Source organism: Macaca nemestrina, chromosome 20 (assembly GCF_043159975.1).
Source record: "Macaca nemestrina isolate mMacNem1 chromosome 20, mMacNem.hap1, whole genome shotgun sequence".
Taxonomy (NCBI): domain Eukaryota; kingdom Metazoa; phylum Chordata; class Mammalia; order Primates; family Cercopithecidae; genus Macaca; species Macaca nemestrina.
This window is the reverse complement of record NC_092144.1, coordinates 42,092,311-42,113,495: the sequence shown is the minus strand read 5'-3', so window position 1 is coordinate 42,113,495 and position 21,185 is coordinate 42,092,311. Positions and strand designations below refer to the sequence as shown.

Sequence of the window (21,185 nt, the reverse complement as noted above, 5' to 3'; positions counted from 1 at the left end):
TAAATTAAAGTAGGCCAGGTGTGGTGGCTCACGCCTGTAATTCCAACACTTTGGGAAGCCAAGGCGGGTGGATCACGAGGTCAGGAGATCGAGAGCATCCTGGCTAACATGGTGAAACCCCATCTCTACTAAAAATACACACACACACACACACAAATTAGCCAGGCGTGGTGGCAGGCGCCTGTAGTCCCAGCTACTCCGGAGGCTGAGGCAGAAGAATGGTGTGAACCTGGGAGACGGAGCTTACAGTGAGCCAAGATTGTGCCACTGCACTCCAGCCTGGGCAGCAGAGCGAAACTCTGTCTCAAAAAAATTAATTAAGTAGATACAAAGGAATGTGGGGAGTTTATCTAACTAGCTTGTTTACTCATGTGGTCCTAAGACTAACCTTTGATCTACCACAGATGCTTAATTGCTTTCTATTTGGGGTGGCCACAAGGTCAATTACCCTCTAGTGGTGTTGGTGTTGACTCAAGCCTTTGTCAATTAATCTTTACTGAATAAATGGCTGGTCAAGGTTGAGGTCGCAACTGTTTACAGCACTCTCCTGGGAGTCTGTAAGTAGGCCTAATGCTCAGCCAGAATGGTAAAGCAGAATATCTGTATCAGTGCACGTTATTCATCCATCGTTGGGTCAGGGTCTGTGGGACAGACCCCTGCACACCCGGATAATTTTTGTATTTTTAGTATAGACAGGGTTTCGCTATGTTGCTGGGCTGGTCTCAAACTCCTGAACTCAGGTGATCAGCCCTCCTTGGCCTCCCAAAGTGTTGGGATTATAGGTGTAAGCCACTGCATCCAGTCAGAAACACACTTTAAATAATAAAGACATAGATAGCTTAAAAGGATGGAAAATATACTAACATGAATCAAAAGAAAGTCAGAGTGGCTATATTAATATCAAACAGAGTAAATTTCAGATTTCAGAATAAAGATTATAACCAGGAATAAAGAAGGATATTTCATAATCATTAAAGAGTTAAACCATGAACTTTTAGAAGTCTTAAATGTGGATACAGTCAGTATCTTCCATGGGAGCTTCAAAATACATGAAGCCAAATCTGATAGAACTAAAAGGTGAAAAAGACAACTCCACAATTATTAGTTGAAGATTTCTGAATTCCTCTCTCAGCACCTGATGAAACAAGGAAATGATATAGAAGACCTGCAAGACTGGCCAGGCACAGTGGCTCACGCCTGTAATACTAGCACTTCGGGAGGCCCAGGCAGGTGGATCACCTGAGGTCAGGAGTTCGCGACCAGCCTGACCAACCCAGTGAAACCCCTGTCTCTACTAAAAATACAAAAATTAGCTAGGCATGGTGGTAGGCACCTGTAATCCCAGCTGCTCAGGAGACTGAGGCAGGAGAATCACTTGAACCCGGGAGGCGGAGGTTTCAGTGAGCCGAGATCAGGCCACTGCACTCCAGCCTGGGTGACAGAGCAAGACTCCGTTTCAAAAAAAAAAAAACAAAAAACCTGCAAGATGCTATGAATAACTCAACCTAATTTGACATTTTTACAAAAATACCAACAAACAGCAGAATATGTATTTTCTCAAGTGCAAAGGGAACATTCACCAAAACAGACCATATTCATGGCCTTATAACAAATCTCAATAATTTTTTTTTTTGAGACAGGGTCTCTGTTGTCCAGGCTGAAGTGCAGTGGTGTGATCATGGCTTACTACAGCCTCAACCTCCCAGGCTCAAGTGATCCTCCCACCCACCTCAGCTCCCTCAGTAATGGGAACCACAGGCATGTACCACCATGCCCAGCTAATTTTTAATTTTTTTGGTAGATATGAGGTCTTAGTATGTTACAGTCCAGGCAGGTCTTGAGTTCTTGAGCTCAATCAGTCCTCTGGCCTTGTTCTCCCAAAATGCTGAGATTACAGGTGTCAGTCACTGTATTGGTCAATAAATTTTAAAAGATTGAAACTGGCCAGGCACAGTAGCTTATGCCAATAATCCCCAAGAATTTGGGACGCTGAAGCCAGATGGTCGTTTGAGGCCAGGAGTTCAAGACCTGCCTAAGCAACATAGCAAGAGCTAGTCTCTACAAACAATAAAACAATTAGCCAAGCATGGTTGCACGTGCCTATGGGCCCAGCTACCTGGGAAGCTGAGACTGGAGAATCACTTGAGCCCAGAAATGAAGCCAGCTGGACTTCCTGGGTTGAGTGGAGACTTGGGGAACTTTTCTGTTTAGCTAAAGGTTTGTAAATGCACCAATTGGCACTCTGTAAAAATGCACCAATCAGTGCTCTGTGTCTAGCTAAAGGTTTGTAAAAGCACCAATCAGCACTCTGTAAAAACGCACCAATCAGTGCTCTGTGTCTAGCTAATGGTTTGTAAGCGCACCAGTCAGCGCTGTGTCTAGCTAAAGGTTTGCAAATGCACCAATCAGCACTCTGTAAAAATGCACCAATCAGTGCTCTGTGTCTAGCTAAAGGTTTGTAAATGCACCAATCTGTACTCTGTAAAAATGCACCAATCAGCGCTCTGTGTCTAGCTAAAGGTTTGTAAACACACCAATCAGCACTCTACAAAAATGGACCAATCAGCACTCTGTAAAATGGACCAATCAGCGCTCTGTAAAATGGACCAATCAGTGCTCTGTAAAATGGACCAATCAGCAGGATAAGGGCGGGGCCAAATAGGAGGAAAAAGGGTGACCACCCCTGCCAGCAAAGGGCAACCTGTTCTGCTCCCCTTCCATGCCCTGGAAGGTTTGTTTTTTTTTGCTCTTTGCAATAAATCTTGCTGCTGCTCACTCTTTGGGTCTGCACTACCTTTATGAGCTGTAACACTGCCCGCAAAGGTCTGCAGCTTCTCTCCTGAAGTCAGCGAGACCATGAACCCACTAGAAGGAAGAAACTCCGGACGTATCTGAACATCTGAATGAACAAACTCCGGACACACCGTCTTTAAGAGCTGTAACACTCACCGCAAAGGTTCGCGGCTTCATTCTTGAAGTCAGCGAGACTAAGAACCCACTGGAAGGAACCAATTCTGGACACATTTTGGCAACCACAAAGGGACTATCACCTATGGCCGAGTGGTGAGTACCATTGGATCCCGTTCACTTGCTATTCTGTCCTATTTTTCCTTAGAATTCGGGGGCTAAATACCGGGCACCTGTTGGCCAGTTAAAAGTGACTAGTGCAGCCACTGGACTAAAGACACAGGTGTCAGGCTTTCTGGGAAAGCGCTCTCTAACAACCCCCAACTCGGAGTTGGGAGGGTTGGTTTGCCTGGAACCAACTTCTACTTTTCCTGTACTTCTGCGCTGAGCCGAGGGTCAACAGAGAGGAAAGCCATTCAGCTCCGGGGTCCCGACAACAAGTTGGCTGACCCTGCAGTCATGAGTGGAACTCTCAAAGTCATGTCGCCTAAGCGAGACTCGCCCATCTCTCCTATCTCTCCTGACCCTTGCCTCCTGGGTCTCAACGCCTGTCAGACAAACTTCCTCTTGCCTCTCTTCTCTGAGGCTAGTCCCTCTTCTAAAAACCACTCCCTGTCTCTGGTGATTTTCTAGTTTCTCCTTTAAGAATGATTTTTAGTATAAACTTCAGGACTCTGTTGCCTTCTTTAGACACCCGGGCTCACCAATCAGAAAGACATAATTTTTGCCCAAAGCCCCGTCGTAGGGGGTGACTATCTGGAATTTTAGGATCCCTCCTCAGACAAAAAGGCCTAACAAAAGCTATTCCTGAAGCTAGAATATAGGGAGCCTCAGAAATTGTATCCTTCCTATTCTAAGTGGGGACAAAAGGCGTCACTCTTCCAACTCTGGAGATCCCTTCCCTCCCTCAGGGTATGGCCCTCCACTTCGTTTTTGGAGCATAATATCTTTATAGGACAGGGGTAAAGTCCCAATACTAACAGGAGAATGCTTAGGACTCTAACAGGTTTTTGATAATGCGTTGGTAAGGGCCACTAAATCCGATTTTTCTCGCTTTGTGGTCTAGGAGGACAGGCAAGGGTGCAGGTTTTCGAGAATGCGTCGGTAAGGGCCACTAAATCCGACCTTCCTCGGTCCTCCTTGTGGTCTAGGAGGAGAACTAGTGTTTCTGCTGCTGCGTCGGTGAGCGCAACTAGTCCAATCAGCAGGGTCCAGGGACCGTTGTGGGTTCTTGGGCAGGGGAGAAACAAACAAACCAAAATCTTGGGTGGTTTTGCCTTTCAGATGGGAAACACTCAGGCACCAACAGGCTCACCCTTGAAATGTATTCTAAGCCATTGGTACCAATTTGACCCACAAACCCTGAAAAAGAGGTGCCTCATTTTTTTCTGCACTATGGCCTGGCTCCAATATTCTCTCTCTGATGGGGAAAAATGGCCACCTGAGGGAAGTATAACAATACTATCCTGCAGCTTGACCTTTCTGTAAGAGGGAAGGCAAATGGAGTGAAATACCCTATGTCCAGGCTTTCTTTTCACTGAAGAATACACCACTATGCAAAGCTTGCAATTTACATCCCACAGGAGGATCTCTCAGCTTACGCCCATATCCTATCCTCCCTATAGCTACCCTTCCTATTAATGATAAGCCTCCTCTAATACCCTCTGCCCAGAAGGAAACAAGCAAAGAAATCTCCCAAGGACCACAAAAACCCCCAGGCCATCGGTTATGTGCCCTTCAAGCTGTAGGGGAAGGGGAACTTGGTCCAAACTCGGGTACATGTCCCCTTCTCCCTCTCTGATTTAAAGCAGATCAAGGCAGACCTTGGGAAGCTTTTGGATGATCCTGATAGGTACATAGATGTCCTACAGGGTCCAGGGCAAACCTTTGATCTCACTTGGAGAGATGTCATGCTATTGTTAGATCAAACCCTGGCCTTTAATGAAAAGAATGTGGCTTTAGCTGCAGCCCAAGAGTTTGGAGATACCTGGTATCTTAGTCAAATAAACGATAGAATGACAGCCAAAGAAAGGGATAAATTCCCTACCAGTCAGCAAGCCGACCCCAGTATGGATCCCCACTGGGACCTCGACTCAGATCATGGGGACTGGAGTCATAAACATCTGTTGACCTGTGTTCTAGAAGGACTAAGGAGAATTAGGAAAAAGCCCATGAATTATTCAATGATGTCCACCATAACACAGGGAAAGGAAGAAAATCCTTCTGCCTTCCTCGAGCGGCTAGGGGAGGCATTAAGAAAATATACTCCTCTGTCACTCAACTCATTTGACGGTCATTTGATCCTAAAAGATAAGTTTATTACCCAATCAGCCACAGATATCAGGAGAAAGCTCCAAAAGCGAGCCCTGGGCCCTGAACAAAATCTGGAGGCATTAGTAAACCTGGCGACCTCAGTGTTCTATAATAGGGACCAAGAGGAACAGGCCCAAAAGGAAAAGCGAGATCAGAGAAAGACCACAGCCTTAGTCATGGCCCTCAGAAAAACAAACCTTGGTGGTTCAAAGAGGACAGAAAATGGAGCAGGCCAATCACCCGGTAGGGCCTGTTATCAGTGTGGTTTACAAGGACACTTTTTAAAAAAATATTGTCCTATGAGAAACAAGCTGCCCCCTCACCCATGTCCACCATGCCGAGGCAATCACTGGAAGGCACACTGTCCCAGAGGACAAAGGTTCTCTGGGACAGAAGCCGCCAACCAGATGATGCAACAACAGGAGTGAGGGTGCCTGGGGCAAGCACCAGCTGATGTCATCACTCTCACTGAGCCCTGGCTATGTATAACCATTGAGGGACAGGAAATTGACTTCCTCCTGGACACTGGCAGGGCCTTCTCAGTGTTAATCTCCTGTCCTGGATGACTGTCCTCAAGGTCTGTTACCATCCGAAGAATCCTGGGACAGCCTGTAACCAGGTATTTCTCCCACCTCCTCAGTTGTAACTGGGAGACTTTGCTCTTTTCACATGCCTTTCTTATTATGCCTGAAAGTCCCACACCCTTATTAGGGAGGGATATATTAGCCGAAGCTGCAGCTATTATCTACATGAATATGGGGAACAAGTTAACCACTTGTCCCCTGCCTGAGCAGGGAATCAACCCTGAAATCTGGGCATTGGAAGGAACAAACTCAAGCTCCAGCCTTAAGCCTTCCCACAGGACGAAACTTTTCTTTAAACGTCACAGAGAGAGCAGGAATAGCTCTTGGGGTCCTTACTCAGACTCGTGGGACAACCCCACAGCCAGTGGCATACCTAAGTAAGGAAACTGATATAGTAGCAAAAGGCTAGCGTCACTGTTTACAGGTAGCTGTGGCAGTGGATGTCTTAGTGTCAGAGGCTATCACAATAATACAAGGAAAGGATCTCGCTGTCTGGACTACTCATGATGTAAATGGCACACTAGGAGCCAAAGGAAGTTTATGGGTATCAGACAACCGCCTGCTTAGATACCAGGCACTACTCCTTGAGGGACTGGTGCTTCAAGTGCATATGTGTGAGGCCCTCAGCCCTGCCGCTTTGCTCCCAGAGGATGGGGAGCCGGTCGAGCATGGCTGCCAACAGGTTGTAGTCCAGACTTATGCCGCCCAAGAGGATCTCTTAGAAGTCCCCTTAGCTGGCCGGGCGCGGTGGCTCAAGCCTGTAATCCCAGCACTTTGGGAGGCCGAGACGGGCGGATCACGAGGTCAGGAGATCGAGACCATCCTGGGTAACACAGTGAAACCCTGTCTCTACTAAAAATACAAAAACTTAGCCGGGCGAGGTGGCGGGCGCCTGTAGTCCCAGCTACTCGGGAGGCTGAGGCAGGAGAATGGCGGGAACCCGGGAGGCGGAGCTTGCAGTGAGCTGAGATCCGGCCACTGCACTCCAGCCTGGGTGACAGAGCGAGACTCCGTCTCAAAAAAAAAAAAAAAAGAAGTCCCCTTAGCTAATCCAGACCTTAGCCTATATACCGATGGAAGTTCCTCTGTGGAAAATGGGATACAAAGGGCAGGTTATGCCACAGTTAGTGATGTAACTGTACTTGAAAGTAAGCCTCTTCCCCCCAGGGACCAGCGCCCAGTTAGCAGAACTAGTGGCACTTAACTGAGCCTTAGAACTGGGAAAGGGAAAAAGGATAAATGTGTATACAGATAGCAAGTATGCTTATCTAATCCTACATGGCCATGCTGCAATATGGAAAGAAAGGGAGTTCCTAACCTCTGGGGGAACCTCCATTAAATACCACGAGGAAATCATGGAGTTATTGCACTCAGTGCAAAAACCCAAGGAGGTGGCAGGCTTACACTGCCGAAGCCATCAAAAAGGGGAAGGAGAGGGGAGAATAGCAGCATAAGCAGCTGGCAGAGGCAGGAAAAGAGCAGCAGAGAGAAAGAGAGAGACAAAGTCAAAGACAGAAGGAAAGAGAGGAAGAGACAAAGGAGTCAGAGAGAAAGAGAAGTAGTAAAGAAATAACAGTGTACCCTATTCCTTTAAAAGCCAGGGTAAATTTAAAACCTATAATTCACACCTGTAATGCCAGCATTTTGGGAGGCCAAGGCTGATGGATCACGAGGTCAGGAGTTCGAGATCAACTTGGCCAACATGGTGAAACCCCATCTCTACTAAAAATACAAAAATTAGCTGGGGGTGGTGGCGGGCGCCTGTAATTCCAGCTACTTGGGAGGCTGAGGCAGGAGAATTGCTTGAACCCAGGAGGCAGAAGTTGCAGTGAGCCTAGACTGTGCCACTGCACTCCAGCCTGGGTGACTGGCAAGACTTTGTCTCCAAAAAAAAAAGGTAAAAATATAAAACCTATTATTGATAATTGAAGGTCTTCTCTGTAACCCTATAACACTCCAATACCACCTTGTTGTCAGTGTAAACAAGGGCATAGCCTGAAAGCACTGAGGCCACTGACAACCCAGCAGGTTTCCTAACAGGGGATCTAAATCTGAAGGTCTGACCAGACGTAGGAGGAACTCCCTTCAGGACAGGATGATAGATGTTTCCTCCCAGGCGATTAAGGAAAAAGACACAATGGGTATTCAGTAAGTGATCAGGAAACTCTTACAGAAGCAGAATTAGGAAAATTGCCTAACAATTGGTCTGCTCAAACATGCCAGCTGTCTGCACTTAGCCAAACCTTAAAGTACTTACAGAATCAGAAAGGAGCCATCTATACCAATTTTAAGTTAATATGGACTGAACGAGGTCTTATTAAGAGCAAATAATACTTGAAATCCCAAACTTAACAAGGTTTTCAACAAAAGTAAAGTTTGCTAAAAGTTAACAGTGTAACATATATTATCCTAACTTCTAATCTTATGGAAATCAGACCCTATCAGTGCCCCTCAAAGCTCAAGTCCTTCAGCGCAGGGCCATACAACTAATACCCCATGTATATAGGGTTAGAAATGGCCACTGCTACAGGAACCAGAATAGCCAGTTTATCTACTTCATTATCCTACTACCACACACGCTCAAAGGATTTCTCAGACAATTTGCAAGAAATAACAAAATCTGTCCAGTAAGGATAGTAACTGCAATCCCACATAGACTCTGGCAGCAGTGACTCTCCAAAACCCCCCAAGGCCTAGACCTCCTCACTGCTGAGAAAGGAGGACTTGGCGCCTTTTTAGGGGAAGAGTGTTGCTTTTACACTAACAAGTCAGGGATAGTGCGAGGTGCTGCCCAGCATTTACAGGAAAAGGCTTCTGAAATCAGACAATGCCTTTCAAACTCTTATACCAACCTCTGGAGTTGGGCAACATGGCTTCTCCCCTTTCTAGGTCCTGTGACAGCCATCTTACTATTACTCGCCTTCAGGACCTGTATTTTTAACCTCCTTGTCAAATTTGTTTCCTCTAGAATAGAGGTCATCAAGCTACAGATGGTCTTATAAACAGAACCCCAAATGAGCTCAACTAACAACTTCTACCAAGGACCGCTGGACCGACCTGCTGGCCCTTTCACTGGCCTAGAGAGTTCCCCTCTGGAGGACACTACAACTGCAGGGCACTTTCTTTGCCCCTATCCAGCAGGAAGTAGCTAGAGCAGTCATCGCCCAATTCCCAACAGCAGCTGGGGTGTCCTGTTTAAAGGGGGATTGAGAGGTAAAGCCAGCTGAACTTCCTGGGTTGAGTGGGGACTTGGAGAACTTTTCTGTCTAGCTAGAGGTTTGCAAATGCACCAATCAGCACTCTGTAAAAACGGACCAATTAGTGCTCTATGTCTAGCTAAAGGTTTGTAAATGCACCAATCAGCACTATGTAAAAACACACCAATCAGCACCCTGTCTAGCTAAAGGTTTGTAAATGCACCAATCAGCACTCTGTAAAAACGGACCAATCAGTGCTCTATAAAATGGATCAATCAGCAGGACGTGGGCGGGGTCAAATAAGGGAATAAAAGCTGGCGCCCCTGCCCCACCCCCCCATCCCAGCCAGCAGCAGTCAACCACTGGGGTCCCCTTCAATGCTGTGGGAGCTTTGTTCTTTTGCTTTTTGCAATAAATCTTGCTGCTGCTCACTCCTTGGGTCCGCACTAACTTTATGAGCTGTAACACTGACCGCAAAGGTCTGCAGCTTCACTCCTAAAGTCAGCAAGACCACGAACCCACCAGGAGGAACAAACAACTCCAGGTACACCACCTTTAAGAGCTGTAACACTCACTTCGAAGGTCTGTGGCTTCACTCCTGAAGTCAGCAAGACCATGAACCCCCTGGAAGGAAGAAACTCCAGACACATCTGAACCTCTGAAGGACCAAGCTCTAGACACACCATCTTTAAGAACTGTAACACTCACTGTGAGGGTCCGCGGCTTTATTCTTAGAGTCAGCGAGACCAAGAACCCACAGGAAGCAACCAATTCTGGACACACCAGGAGCTGGAGACCAGCCTGGGTGTGCAACACAGAGAGACAAGACCCCCATCTGTACCAAAAATAAATAAAAATAGGAAGACTGAAATCATACTAAGTCTGTTCTCGAAGAAAACCAAATTAAACGGCTGTGGAGATGAACTACTTCTACACATGTACAAGTGCTTAGGACAGGGGTTCTCCGCTGGAGGAACCACGTGGAGAGACAGGCTGGAGGCCTTGAGACCCCAAAGCCTAGGAAAGCAGAGCTTCACCAAGAGCATGGCTTTAGTCTGCAGGTGTGAGGGTTTCCTGCCCTCCAAGCGTTCCTGGCTACTCTCTCTGGGCTCCGCCTATGCAAGTGTCCCTGGGAGGCCTGGGCCACCAGGAGGGGTCCTCCCTCTCACATCCCTGCGGTCCCCAGCAAGGCCATGAGCAGGCCCTACCTGGTAGCCCACCACCTCCGCCAAGTCGGGGTAGACAGGCGGTGGCTCGCGCAAGCAGCACAGGAAGAAGGCCGTGTCGAAGCGGCGAGTGGCGCTGCGCGAGAAAGGGGTGAGCCATGCACTCCAGTTGTGCAGCGCCCAGATGTCGGGCGTGCAGTCGAGGTGGGCACACAGCCGCAGGAAGTGGCGCGGGTCCCGGCGCACGCGGGCGCGCCAGGCTGCCAGGCCCGGGGGCGGCTCCAGGGCGAGGCCGGGCCCTGGTGCTGGGCCAGGGGGGGAACTCCTGGGCCGCAGCAGCAGCACGCCCGCCTCCTCGAAGGCCTCGCGCACGGCGCAGATGCGGAAGGCTACGTCCTCAGGCAGCGCCCCAGTGTTGTCGGCGTTGCTGTCACCGGTGTGGGGTAGCGACGGGAAAGCGGCCCGGCTGAATGGCGCTGGCCCCAGGCCAAAGCCTGGCGGCCCATGGTGCGGCGCGAAGAGGCCCAGCCAGTCCGCCGAGCGGTCGGCTGCGTCCAGCACTCCGCCCGGGAAGACGTGCGCGCCCGGCATGAAGCCTTGGTGCGGGGAGCGCTGCAGCAGCAGCAGCCGGAAGCCCTCGGCGGGCGGCGGGCGCGACGGCGGGGTGGCAGTCTCCGGGCGCGTCCAGGCTGCCGCCAGCACGATGCTGGCCGCCCGCCGCCAGCGGCTGGGGCCCGGCCGCAGGGAGCTGTTCATGGCGCGCGGTTACCCGGATACGATTCTGGCGCGGCTGGGGCTCCTCGGCAGGTGGCCCTGCCCTGCAGGGACCCCAGCACCCCCGGCGGCCTCGCGGGGCTTGAGGGCGAGCGTCCGGCGCTGGGTGAACCTGGGCGTTTGGTTGGCACCTGCACCGGCGCCTGCCTGTGGGAGGGGCAACTGAGCAGGCACCGCCTTGAGTGCAGTGGGGCCCAGCTAGGGCACTCTCGCGGGACAATGGGTGTGACGGCAGCCAGCGAGCGTTTTGTCATTCACAGCTGTCTGAAAGGAGGACCGCAGTATTCCCACGCAGGAAGCTTGGACCAAGAGCAGGAATGCTTAAGGCCGCATATGACTTGCCATGGTGAAAAAAACAGGATGCAAACCCAGGCCTGATGACATCCACCCCGCTAAAAGCTCAGGACTAGGACTTTCTCCTTTAAACAAGGATCCACATGTGGGTGTTCCCTGTGGGAGAGGAAGAGAGGACATTCGAAGGGCAGAAGGTTGACCTTTACAAGCACACATGAACCACACCAATGAGAAATGAATGGATGAGCCAGATGCCAAATTATAAATTTCCTACTGCACAGCTTCAATGTGAAAGGTACTCCCAGAGTCATTTCTCTCGTGTTCTGGTTACCTTTTATTGTCAGGGAGCCTGGGGACAGCCTTAGGTGTCTTAGGACATTTGACGAGTTCCACTTTGATGGGAGATGTTTAATCTGGGCCTCCACATGGAGATTTCTCTCCACCTTTTTAGTGTCTAGAAGACTCCCACCTTCAATAGCAGGATTATGATCTTTTGAAAAGCCTGTGTAAATTTGACTCTTTTATAATTCCTTGTCAGTCACCAACAGCTTCTGCCATAATTGCTATTATAATTGGATTATACATTTGTTATATTTTTGGATGAAATACACTATACTCCTGCCGACCCTCACAAGCCATCATTTTAATGTGGGTTATTTCCTGGGTAGAATCCACAGATGACATTGTCAATATTTAGGGTTTTGTTTGTTTGTTTGTTTTAAGAGACCTGGTCTCTGGCCAGGCGCTGTGGCTCACACCTGTAATCCCAGCACTTTGGGAGGCCGAGGCGGGCGGATCACCTGAGGCCAGGACTTCGACACCAGCGTGGCCAAAATGGCAAAACCCCGTCTCTACTAAAAACATAAAAATTAGTTGGGTGTGGTGGCCCGCACCTATAGTTGCAGCCACTCGGGAGGCTGAGGCAGGAGAATCACTTGAATCTGGGCGGAGGTTGCAGTGAGCCAAGATCGTGCCACTGCATTCCGGCATGGGTGACAGAGCAAGACTCTGTCTCAAAAAAAACAAATAAAATAAAAATACGGAGCAAGGGAGAGAAAGAAATTAAGGTACTCAGGTGATTAAAGTAACATGTCTTCAATACTAGGAGTAATAATAATCCTAGGGGATAATAATATTAGTAGTTACTAAGTACACTGTGTCTGAGGCACTAGGAACTTTATAGTGTTAGTTGTGTAATTCTTACAAAACCCCATGAAGTGGAAAGACTTATCACCATTTTACAGACGACTAACCATTTATGGAGGGATTAAGAGTCTTAAGAACATAGTACTCCCTTCACAGTAAAATAACACCATGGTTTTGTGGGTGAATGTGTATGTTTCAACATCAGCTGCTTTTCACAGAAGCTGATTACTCATGAGTGAGATGACCAAGTCCTGGGTGCATAGCAAAATAAGAGAAACTGAACCTTTTTTTTTTTTTTTTTTTGAGGGGGAGTCTGGCTCTCTCACCAGGCTGGAGTGCAGTGGTGTGATCTCAGCTTACTGCAATATCTGCCTCTTGGGTTCAAGCAATTCTCCTGCCTCAGCCTCTGGAGTAGCTGGGATTGCAGGGGCGTGCTACCACGCCTCACTAATTTTTGTATTTTTAGTAGAGACAAGGTTTCATCATGTTGGCCGGGCTGGTCTCAAACTCCAGACCTCAAGTGATCCACCTACCTCAGCCTCCCAAAGTGCTGGGATTACAGGTGTGAGCCACCACACCTGGCAGAAACTGGACCTTTACCAACACAGAACGGTGTCCAAAATGTGCACACTGCCATGACTGTCATACGTGGGGCTCTGAGATGACACAATTAACAGTTTACGGATCCAGAGATCACATCGTATAAACTCAGTTATCTGAACTGTAGCCAAGAAACAGTACAGAACCAAAGAACTATCCATGAGCATTCAAAGAGATGGAGATATCATATTCAAATCTAAAGTGCTCTGCTCACAGGACAAATTAATTTGTGGATATATTATTTACTTAATGCTGTTAACAAATTACTCAAAAACTTGGTAACTTAAATCAGTAAACACTTACTGTCCAGGCATAGTGGGTAATGCCTGTAACCCTAACGCTTTGGGAGGCCAAGGCGGGAGGATAACTTGAGGCCAGGAATTCAAGACCAGCCTGGGAAATACAGCGAGATCCCATCTCTTAAAAAAAGAAAATTAGCGGCCAGGCGAGGTGGCGCAAGCCTGTAATCCCAGCACTTTGGGAGGCCAAGGTGGGTGGATCACAGGTCGGGAGATCGAGACCATCCTGGCTAACACGGTGAAACCCCGTCTCTACTAAAAATACAAAAAAGCTGGGCGTGGTGGCGGGCGACTGTAGTCCCAGCTACTCGGAAGGCTGAGGCAGGAGAATGGCAAGAACCCGGGAGGCAGAGCTTGCAGTGAGCCGAGATTGTGCCACTGCACTCCAGCCTGGGCGACAGAGTGAGACTCTGTCTCAAAAAAAAAAAAAAGAAAGAAAATTAGCTGGGTGTGGTATCACATGCCTATAGTCCCAGCTACTCAAGAGGCTGAGATGGGAGGATCACTTGAGCCCAGGAGTTGGAGGCTGCAGTGAGCCATGATCATGCCACTGTACTCTGACCTGGGCAACAGAGCAAGACTCTGCCTCGAAATAGAAAAAAAGAGGCGGGGTGCAGTGACTCACACCTGTAATCCCAGCACTTTGGGAGGCCAAGGCGGGTGGATCACCTGAGGTCAGGAGTTTGAGACCAGCCTGGCTAACATGGTGAAACCCCATCTCTACTAAAAATACAAACAAAAATGTACCTGCGTGTGGTGGCAGGCACCTGTAATCCCAGCTACTCAGGCGGCTGAGGCAGGAGAACCGCTTGAACCCAGGAGGCGGAGGTTACAGTGAGCTGAGATAGTACTACTGCACTCCAGCCTGGGTGACAGAGCAAGACTCCGTCTCAAAAACAAAAACAGAACAAAAAACAAGAAAAACAAACAAAAAACAATGGACATTGATTATCCCACCGTTTCTGTTGATCAGGGATTAGGGACCACCTCCATGTGGTGATCCTAACTCAGTATCTCCCATGAGGTTGTGATCAGCATGTCAGCCAGGGCTTGTCCAGCACTGGGAGATCCAGTTCCTCAATGGCTCACTCACATGACTGTTGGCAGGAGGCCTAGTTCCTTACTGCATGGATCTTTCCATAGGGTTGATTCAATGTCTTCAGGACTTGGTGGGTAAACTTCTCCCACAAAGAGTGATCCATGAGAGAGGAAGAAACCATGATGTCTTTTAGGACTTAGCCTCAAAAGTTACACTTCAGGCCGGGCACAGTGGCTCACAACTGTAATCCCAACACTTTGGGAGACTGAGGCAGGTGGACGACCTGAGGTCAGAAGTTTGAGACCAGCCTGGCCAACATAGTGAAACTCTGTCTCTACTGAAAATATAAACCAATTAGCCAGGTGTGATGGTGCGTACTTGTAATCCCAGCTACTTGGGAGGCTGAGGCAGGAGAATTGCTTGAACCCGGGAGGTGGAGGTAGCAGTGAGCTGAGATCATGCCACTGCCCTCTAGCCTGGACAAGAGTGAAAACTCTGTCTTAAAAATAAAAAAAAAAAAGAAAAGAAAAGAAAAAGAAAAAAAGAAGTTACACTCCATTATTTCCACAGTATCCTAGCGTTACACTGGTTAGCTCTATGCAATGTGAGAGGGAGGAAATACCAGGAGATGGGGAAGTCACCTTGGAGGCTGGCTCTAAAGGAACATCCAAGACTGGGTAATTTATATAGAAAAGAGATTGTTTGGCTCACAGTTCTGCAGGCTGTACAAGAACCATAGTGCCAGCATCTTCTCCTGGTGAGGCTTCAAGAAGCTTCCAGTCATGACAGAAGGCAAGAGGGGGCGGCATGTCATTGGCGAGAGGGAGCAAGAGAGATGCTAGGCTGTTTTAAACAACCAGCTCTTGCATGAACTAATAGAGCAAGAACTCCCTCATTACCGTGGGGAAGGCACCAAGCCCTTCATGAGGGATCCGCCCCCATGACCCAGACATCTCCTGCTAGGCCTAAGCCCAGCATTGGGGATCACACTTCAACATGAGATTTGGAGGGTGCAAGTATCCAAACCATATCACTAACACAGTGGATAAAAAAAAATGAAGCCATCTAAGCATTAGAAGAAAACAGATAAATTCTGTATAACCTTTGATTTGAAATCTAGAGGCAATAAAGGATTGATCAATTGCACTCTCTGTCTGTATATATAACTTTATTATGACAAGAAACACCATCAGCAAAGTATAAGATAAATGATCAACTGGAAAATTATCTGCAACGTCCGTCACAAAGGATAAGAGTTGAGGAAAAATGGAGAAGAAAAACCAGTTGTAGAACTGTGTAGAAAAAAGGGCAAGAGATATGAAAAGACAATTCATAGTAGTGATTTAGTGAAAGTCGCACAGCCAGCAAATATAGGAATCTGTCTCCAAACTGGCCAGCATGTTCTCAGAGTGCCCTGCCCTCTTCTGCCTGTGGCACGGTGCCAGCTGCTCAGGCCTGGCTGTGGGTGTGCACACAGCCACCCCTGACAAGCACAGCAATTATGCTGTGCCGCTGGGTCACAAGAGATCAGGTAGCTTTGTTTATGACAACAGTTGCTCACTTTCTAGCTAAAGACACTTAACTCTTTATTCTGAGATGGAGCCGGGATCCCTCTCAGGGGCCTGTGCCCCCCACCCCACCAAAACATTTCCATAAAGGAAAATCCTGAGTTCCTTTAAGGGAAATTCCAGGCACATAGCTAGCCCTGAAAGATAAATGAGCACTGTGATAAGCAAGAAGGTAACAGTCACTTAAAATAATAGCCAAGGAGTTAGAATCCTGAGATGTGTGGTTCCCTGTAGAAACTAAAGATAACATCTTGGCTAGTGCAGTGGCTCACACCTGTAATCCCAGCACTTTGGGAGGCCGAGGTGGACGGATCACCTGATACTGGGAGTTGGAGACCAGCCTGGCCAATATAGTGAAACTCCATCTCTACTAAAAATACAAAAATTAGCTGGGTGTGGTGCACGTATAATCCCAGCTACTCGAGAGGCTGAGGCATGAGAATCGCTCGAACCTGGGAGGTGGAGGTTGCAGTGAGCTGAGCTCATGCCATTGCACTCCAGCCTGGGTGACAGAGCAAGACTGTCTCAAAATAAATATTTAAATAAATAAACATAAAACGATAACCAAGGGAGTTAGAATCCTGAGATGTTTGGTTCCCTATAGTAACTAAAGATAGGCCGGGCGTGGTGGCTCAAGCCTGTAATCCCAGCACTTTGGGAGGCCAAGACGGGCGGATCACGAGGTCAGGAGATCAAGACCATCCTGGCTAACATGGTGAAACCCCATGTCCAGTAAAAAATACAAAAAACTAGCCGGGCGAGGTGGCGGGCGCCTGTAGTCCCAGCTACTTGGGAGGCTGAGGCAGGAGAATGGCGTAAACCCGGGAGGCAGAGCTTGCAGTGAGCCGAGATCCGGCCACTGCACTCCAGCCTGGGCGACGGAGCGAGACTCCGTCTCAAAAAAAAAAAAAAGAAACTAAAGATAGCATCTTAACATATATCCCTGAATTGTTTTTCAGAAACCCAGTCCCCTACAATGGATCCTCTGGCACAGAGATCTGAGAAGATGGGGGACTGATCTCTGACCACTGTTCTCTGTTCTAAATTTCTTCCTGAAATGCTTGGAAGGAGTCGCACCCATAGGCCAGAGACAACATTCATTTCTGCTGATCCCAAATTTTTAGACAACATTTCACCTCCTTCAATCACAAATCAGAATTTTTTTTTTTTTTAAGGGACGGGGTCTCACTCTGTCCCCCAGGCTGGAGTGCAGTGGCACAATCATGGCTCACTGCAGTCTCAAACTCCTAAGCTTAAGGGATCCTCCACCTTGGCCTCCTGAGTAGCTAGGGCTACAGGTGTGTGCCACCACGTCCTGCTAATTTTTTCTTTTCTTTCTTCTTTTTTATTTTTTTGTAGAAACAGTGTCTTCCTGTGTTGACCAGGCTGATCTCGAAATGCTGGCCTCAGGTGATCCACCTGCCTTGGCCTCCCACAGTGCTGGGATTACAGTCGTGAGCCACCTTACCCAGCCCACAAATCAGAAAATCTTCAAATCCACCTATGATCTCTGCGCTTCCCCTGACTCACCCCTCCCTTCAAAATGAGGTTGAGCCTTAAGCATAAGCCGCCAGATTCTCCTTGTTTGGTGCCCTGCAAATAAGCCCCTTTTCTACCACTGCAAACGTTGGTGTGGGTGTCTGGCTTTACTGAACTGGGTGAGCACACCCCAGTTTGGTGGGATAGCAATTCTTCTGTTCTAGCGATTCTCTCTAGCTATCTGTACTATAAGAGATTTCTTTTTTTTTTTTTTAAGATGGAGTCTCACTCTGTTGCCCAGTTTGGAGTACAGTGGCGTGATCTTGGCTCACCGCAGCCTCAGCCTCCCAGGCTCAAGTGATCCTCCCACCTCAGCCTCCCAAGTAGCTGGGACTATAGGCGCCCATCACCACGCCTGGCTAATTTTTGTATATTTAGTAGAGACGAGGTTTCACCATGTTAGCCAGGCTGGTCTCGAACTCCTGACCTCAGGTGATCCACCTGCCTTGGCCTCCCAAAGTGCTGAGATTACAGGCCTGAGCTGCTATGCCCAGCCAAGAGATTTCTTTGTTTGACTTACTAGAACACGTGTAATCCTGAAAGTAAAAAAAAAAAAAAAAAAAAAAACTTTATAAACATGTCATGTTGCTGTTTACCCAGCTTCTAGTAGGCTTTATTTCAATCTCTGGTCAACAAGCACAAACTGACTTCTGTTATTTATTACCACGTTTCTCAGTTAAAAATAAAAAAGGGGCCAGGCACAGTGGCTCACGCCTGTAATCCCAGCACTTTGGGAGGCCGAGGCAGGTGGATCATGAGGTCAGGAGATCAAGACCATTCTGGCTAACACGGTGAAACCTCATCTCTACTGAAAATACAAAAAATTAACCAGGCATGGTTGCAGGTCCCTGTAGTCCCAGCTACTCGGGAGGCTGAGGCAGGAGAATGGTGTGAGCCTGGGAGGTGGAGCTTGCAGTGAGCCGAGATCGTGCCACTGCCCTCCAGCGTGGGCGACAGAGCGAGACTCCGTCTTAAAAATAAATGAATGAATAAATAAATAAATAAAAATAAAAAAGGAATAGAGTGTGATCTACAGGGCTAGCTATAAAGAGTTTACTTAAGCTTGGAGATGCGTCAGTCTCACAGGTGAGTTGGGTTAACCTGCCAAAAAAACCCAAGGCATGTCATGGAGGATACAAAAGATTCACCTATGAATGAATGACCAGTAACATCTTGTACTCCAAGAATCACAGTGTAGGCTTGGCACTGTGGTTCATGCCTGTAACCCCAGCATTCTGGGAGGCCAACGTGGGCTGATCACCTGAGGTCAGGAGTTTGAGACCAGCCTGGTCAACAGGGTGAAACCCCGTCTCTACTAAAAATACAAAAATTAGCTGGGTATGGTGGCGCGGAAGAATTGCTTGAACCCAGGTGGCAGAGGTTGCAGTGAGCCAAGATTGTGCCACTGCACTCCATTCTGGGCGACAGACTTAGACTCCATCTCAAAAAAAAAAAAAAAAAAGAGAAAAGAATAAAACCTTCTTTTTTTTTTTTTTTTTTTGAGATGGAGTCTTGCTCTGTCACCCAGGCTGGAGTGCAGTGGCCGGATCTCAGCTCACTGCAAGCTCTGCCTCCCGGGTTCACGCCATTCTCCTGCCTCAGCCTCCCAAGTAGCTGGGACTACAGGCGCCTGCCACCTCGCCCGGCTAGTTTTTTGTATTTTTTAGTAGAGACGGGGTTTCACCGTGTTAGCCAGGATGGTCTCGATCTCCTGACCTCGTGATCCACCCATCTCGGCCTCCCAAAGTGCTGGGATTACAGGCTTGAGCCACCGCGCCCGGACTAAAACCTTCTTTAAAATCATTCTGAGAAATTATTTTTAGGTGGTTATTCATTTTTTTTTTTTTTTCTGAGACAGGGTCTCACTCTGTGGCCCAGGTGCAGTGATGCTGTCATAGCTCACCACAGCCTGGACACCCCCAGGCTCAAGTGGTCCTCCCACCTCGGCCTCCTGAGTAGCTGGGACTACAGCACCACAACTGGCTAATTTTTGTATGTTTTGTAGAGATAAGGTTTTGCTTTGTTGCCCAAGCTGGTGTTGAACTCCTGTGCTCAACTGATCACTTGCCTTGGCCTTGCAAAGTGCTGGAATTACAGACATGAGCCAACGCAGCAACACCAGCCTTTATTTTTATTTTATTTTTTTGAGGAGTCTTGCTCCTGTTGCCCAGGCTAGAGTGCAGTGGCATGATCTCGGCTCACTGCAACCTCCACCTCCTGGGTTCAAGTGATTCTCCTGCCTCAGCCTCCCAAGTAGCTGGGGTTACAGGTGCCAGCCACCACATCCGGCTAATTTTTGTATTTTTAGTAGAGACAGGGTTTCACCATCTTGGCCAGGCTGGTCTTGAACTCCTGACCTCATGTGATCCACCCGCCTTGGCCTCCCAAAGTGCTGGGATTATAGGCCTGAGCCACCGCGCCCAGCATTTTTTTTTTTTTTTTTTTTTTGAGACAGGGTCTCACTCACTCTGTCACCCCAGGCTGGAGTGCAGTGGCATGATTTTGGGGAAGGCTGGTCACACCACCCTAATCTTATCGTGCACATGGTTTCCAGTTGATCCGTGTCATCTTGTCTGCTTCTTACAGTACACGTGGCCGACAAAGAGAAGGGAAGATGGAGCCGCCATCTTCAGCAGGAGTGGCACACCTGTCGGATCTGTGTCTGCAGCTGGATTTTACAGGATGCTCTTTGTTAGAAAGGAAAATTTTACGGAGGATTTCCGTGCCCTCGCTATCTGCCTAAGTAAATTCTTCTTAACTCCTGTACCAGTCTCAGCCTTATTTTGCCCAGCCCCTATACAAGATGGAGTTGCTCTGGTTCAAATGCCTCTGACACAACCTTGCTCCAAAATAAACATGGGGGATGTATGTTACCTATATGTTTACCCATTGCACATGTGGTCAACCCCCCCCCCCAAATATGTATAGCTTTACCCCAAAACCTGCTGCATGTGACTTTCTTGTGTAATACAGACCCTGGGAGGCATAAAACCCAACCTGCCCTTTCCCTCTTTGAAGAGCGAGACCTTTACAAACTGATATCTCAGGGTAGTTTGGATGAGAACTACAAAGTGACATGGGGGAGCTTTTTAGGGGTGATAGAAACGTTCTATATCTTCTTGGCTGTAGTAGTGTTTACATTATTGGTACATTATTGCACACCTTTAGAGTGAATTTAACTGTATTTACTTTTTTTTTTTAAAGACAGACTCTCACTCTGTTGCTCAGGCTGGAGTGCAGTGGTGCAATCTCAGCTCACTGCAACCTCCGCCTCCCTGGTTCAAGTGATTCTTGTGCCTCAGCCTCCCTAGTAGCTGGGACTACAGGCATGCACCACCACACTGGGCTAATTTTTGTATTTTTAGTAGAGACGGGGTTTCCCCATGTTGGCCAGGCTAATCTCGAACTCCTGACCTCAGGTGATCCACCTGCCTCAGCCTCCCAAAGTGCTGGGACTATAGGTGTGAGCCACCACAATTGGCCTGTATTTACTTTTGTTTTGTTTGTTTTCGAGACGAAGTTTTGCTCTGTGGCCCAGGCTGGAGTGCAGTGGCATGATCTCAACTCCCTGCAAGCTCTGCCTCCCAGGTTCAAGTGATTCTCCTGCCTCAGCCTCCCAAGTAGCTGGGATTCCAATTTAAACAACAGAATAATATTTTCTAGATGACAAAATTATTCAAAATTTTATTGTGAAAACAATATAATCTCGTTCAGGAAAAATCTTGAAAAACACCATTCATAATCCTACCACTGTTAAAT

General features: G+C 48.1%; 1 protein-coding gene and 1 long non-coding RNA gene across 3 annotated transcripts in view; one reads left to right on the top strand and one right to left on the bottom strand.

Annotated features, from left to right (window-relative positions):
• The window catches only part of LOC105495594 (nudix hydrolase 19), a 22,129-nt gene extending 11,045 nt beyond the window's left edge, over positions 1-11,084 (bottom strand). For both annotated transcript variants that reach the window (XM_011765331.3, XM_071085982.1), the window contains exon 1: positions 10,210-11,084. In XM_011765331.3, coding sequence (XP_011763633.2) covers positions 10,210-10,923 — 714 coding nt within the window. In that variant the 5' untranslated portion in view covers positions 10,924-11,084. The remainder of the gene's footprint in view (positions 1-10,209) is intronic.
• LOC105495593 (uncharacterized) lies at positions 11,064-21,185 on the top strand. Its single transcript, XR_011617359.1, has 3 exons — positions 11,064-11,530; positions 17,247-17,297; positions 20,013-21,185. It is a non-coding gene; the product is annotated as an uncharacterized lncRNA (long non-coding RNA).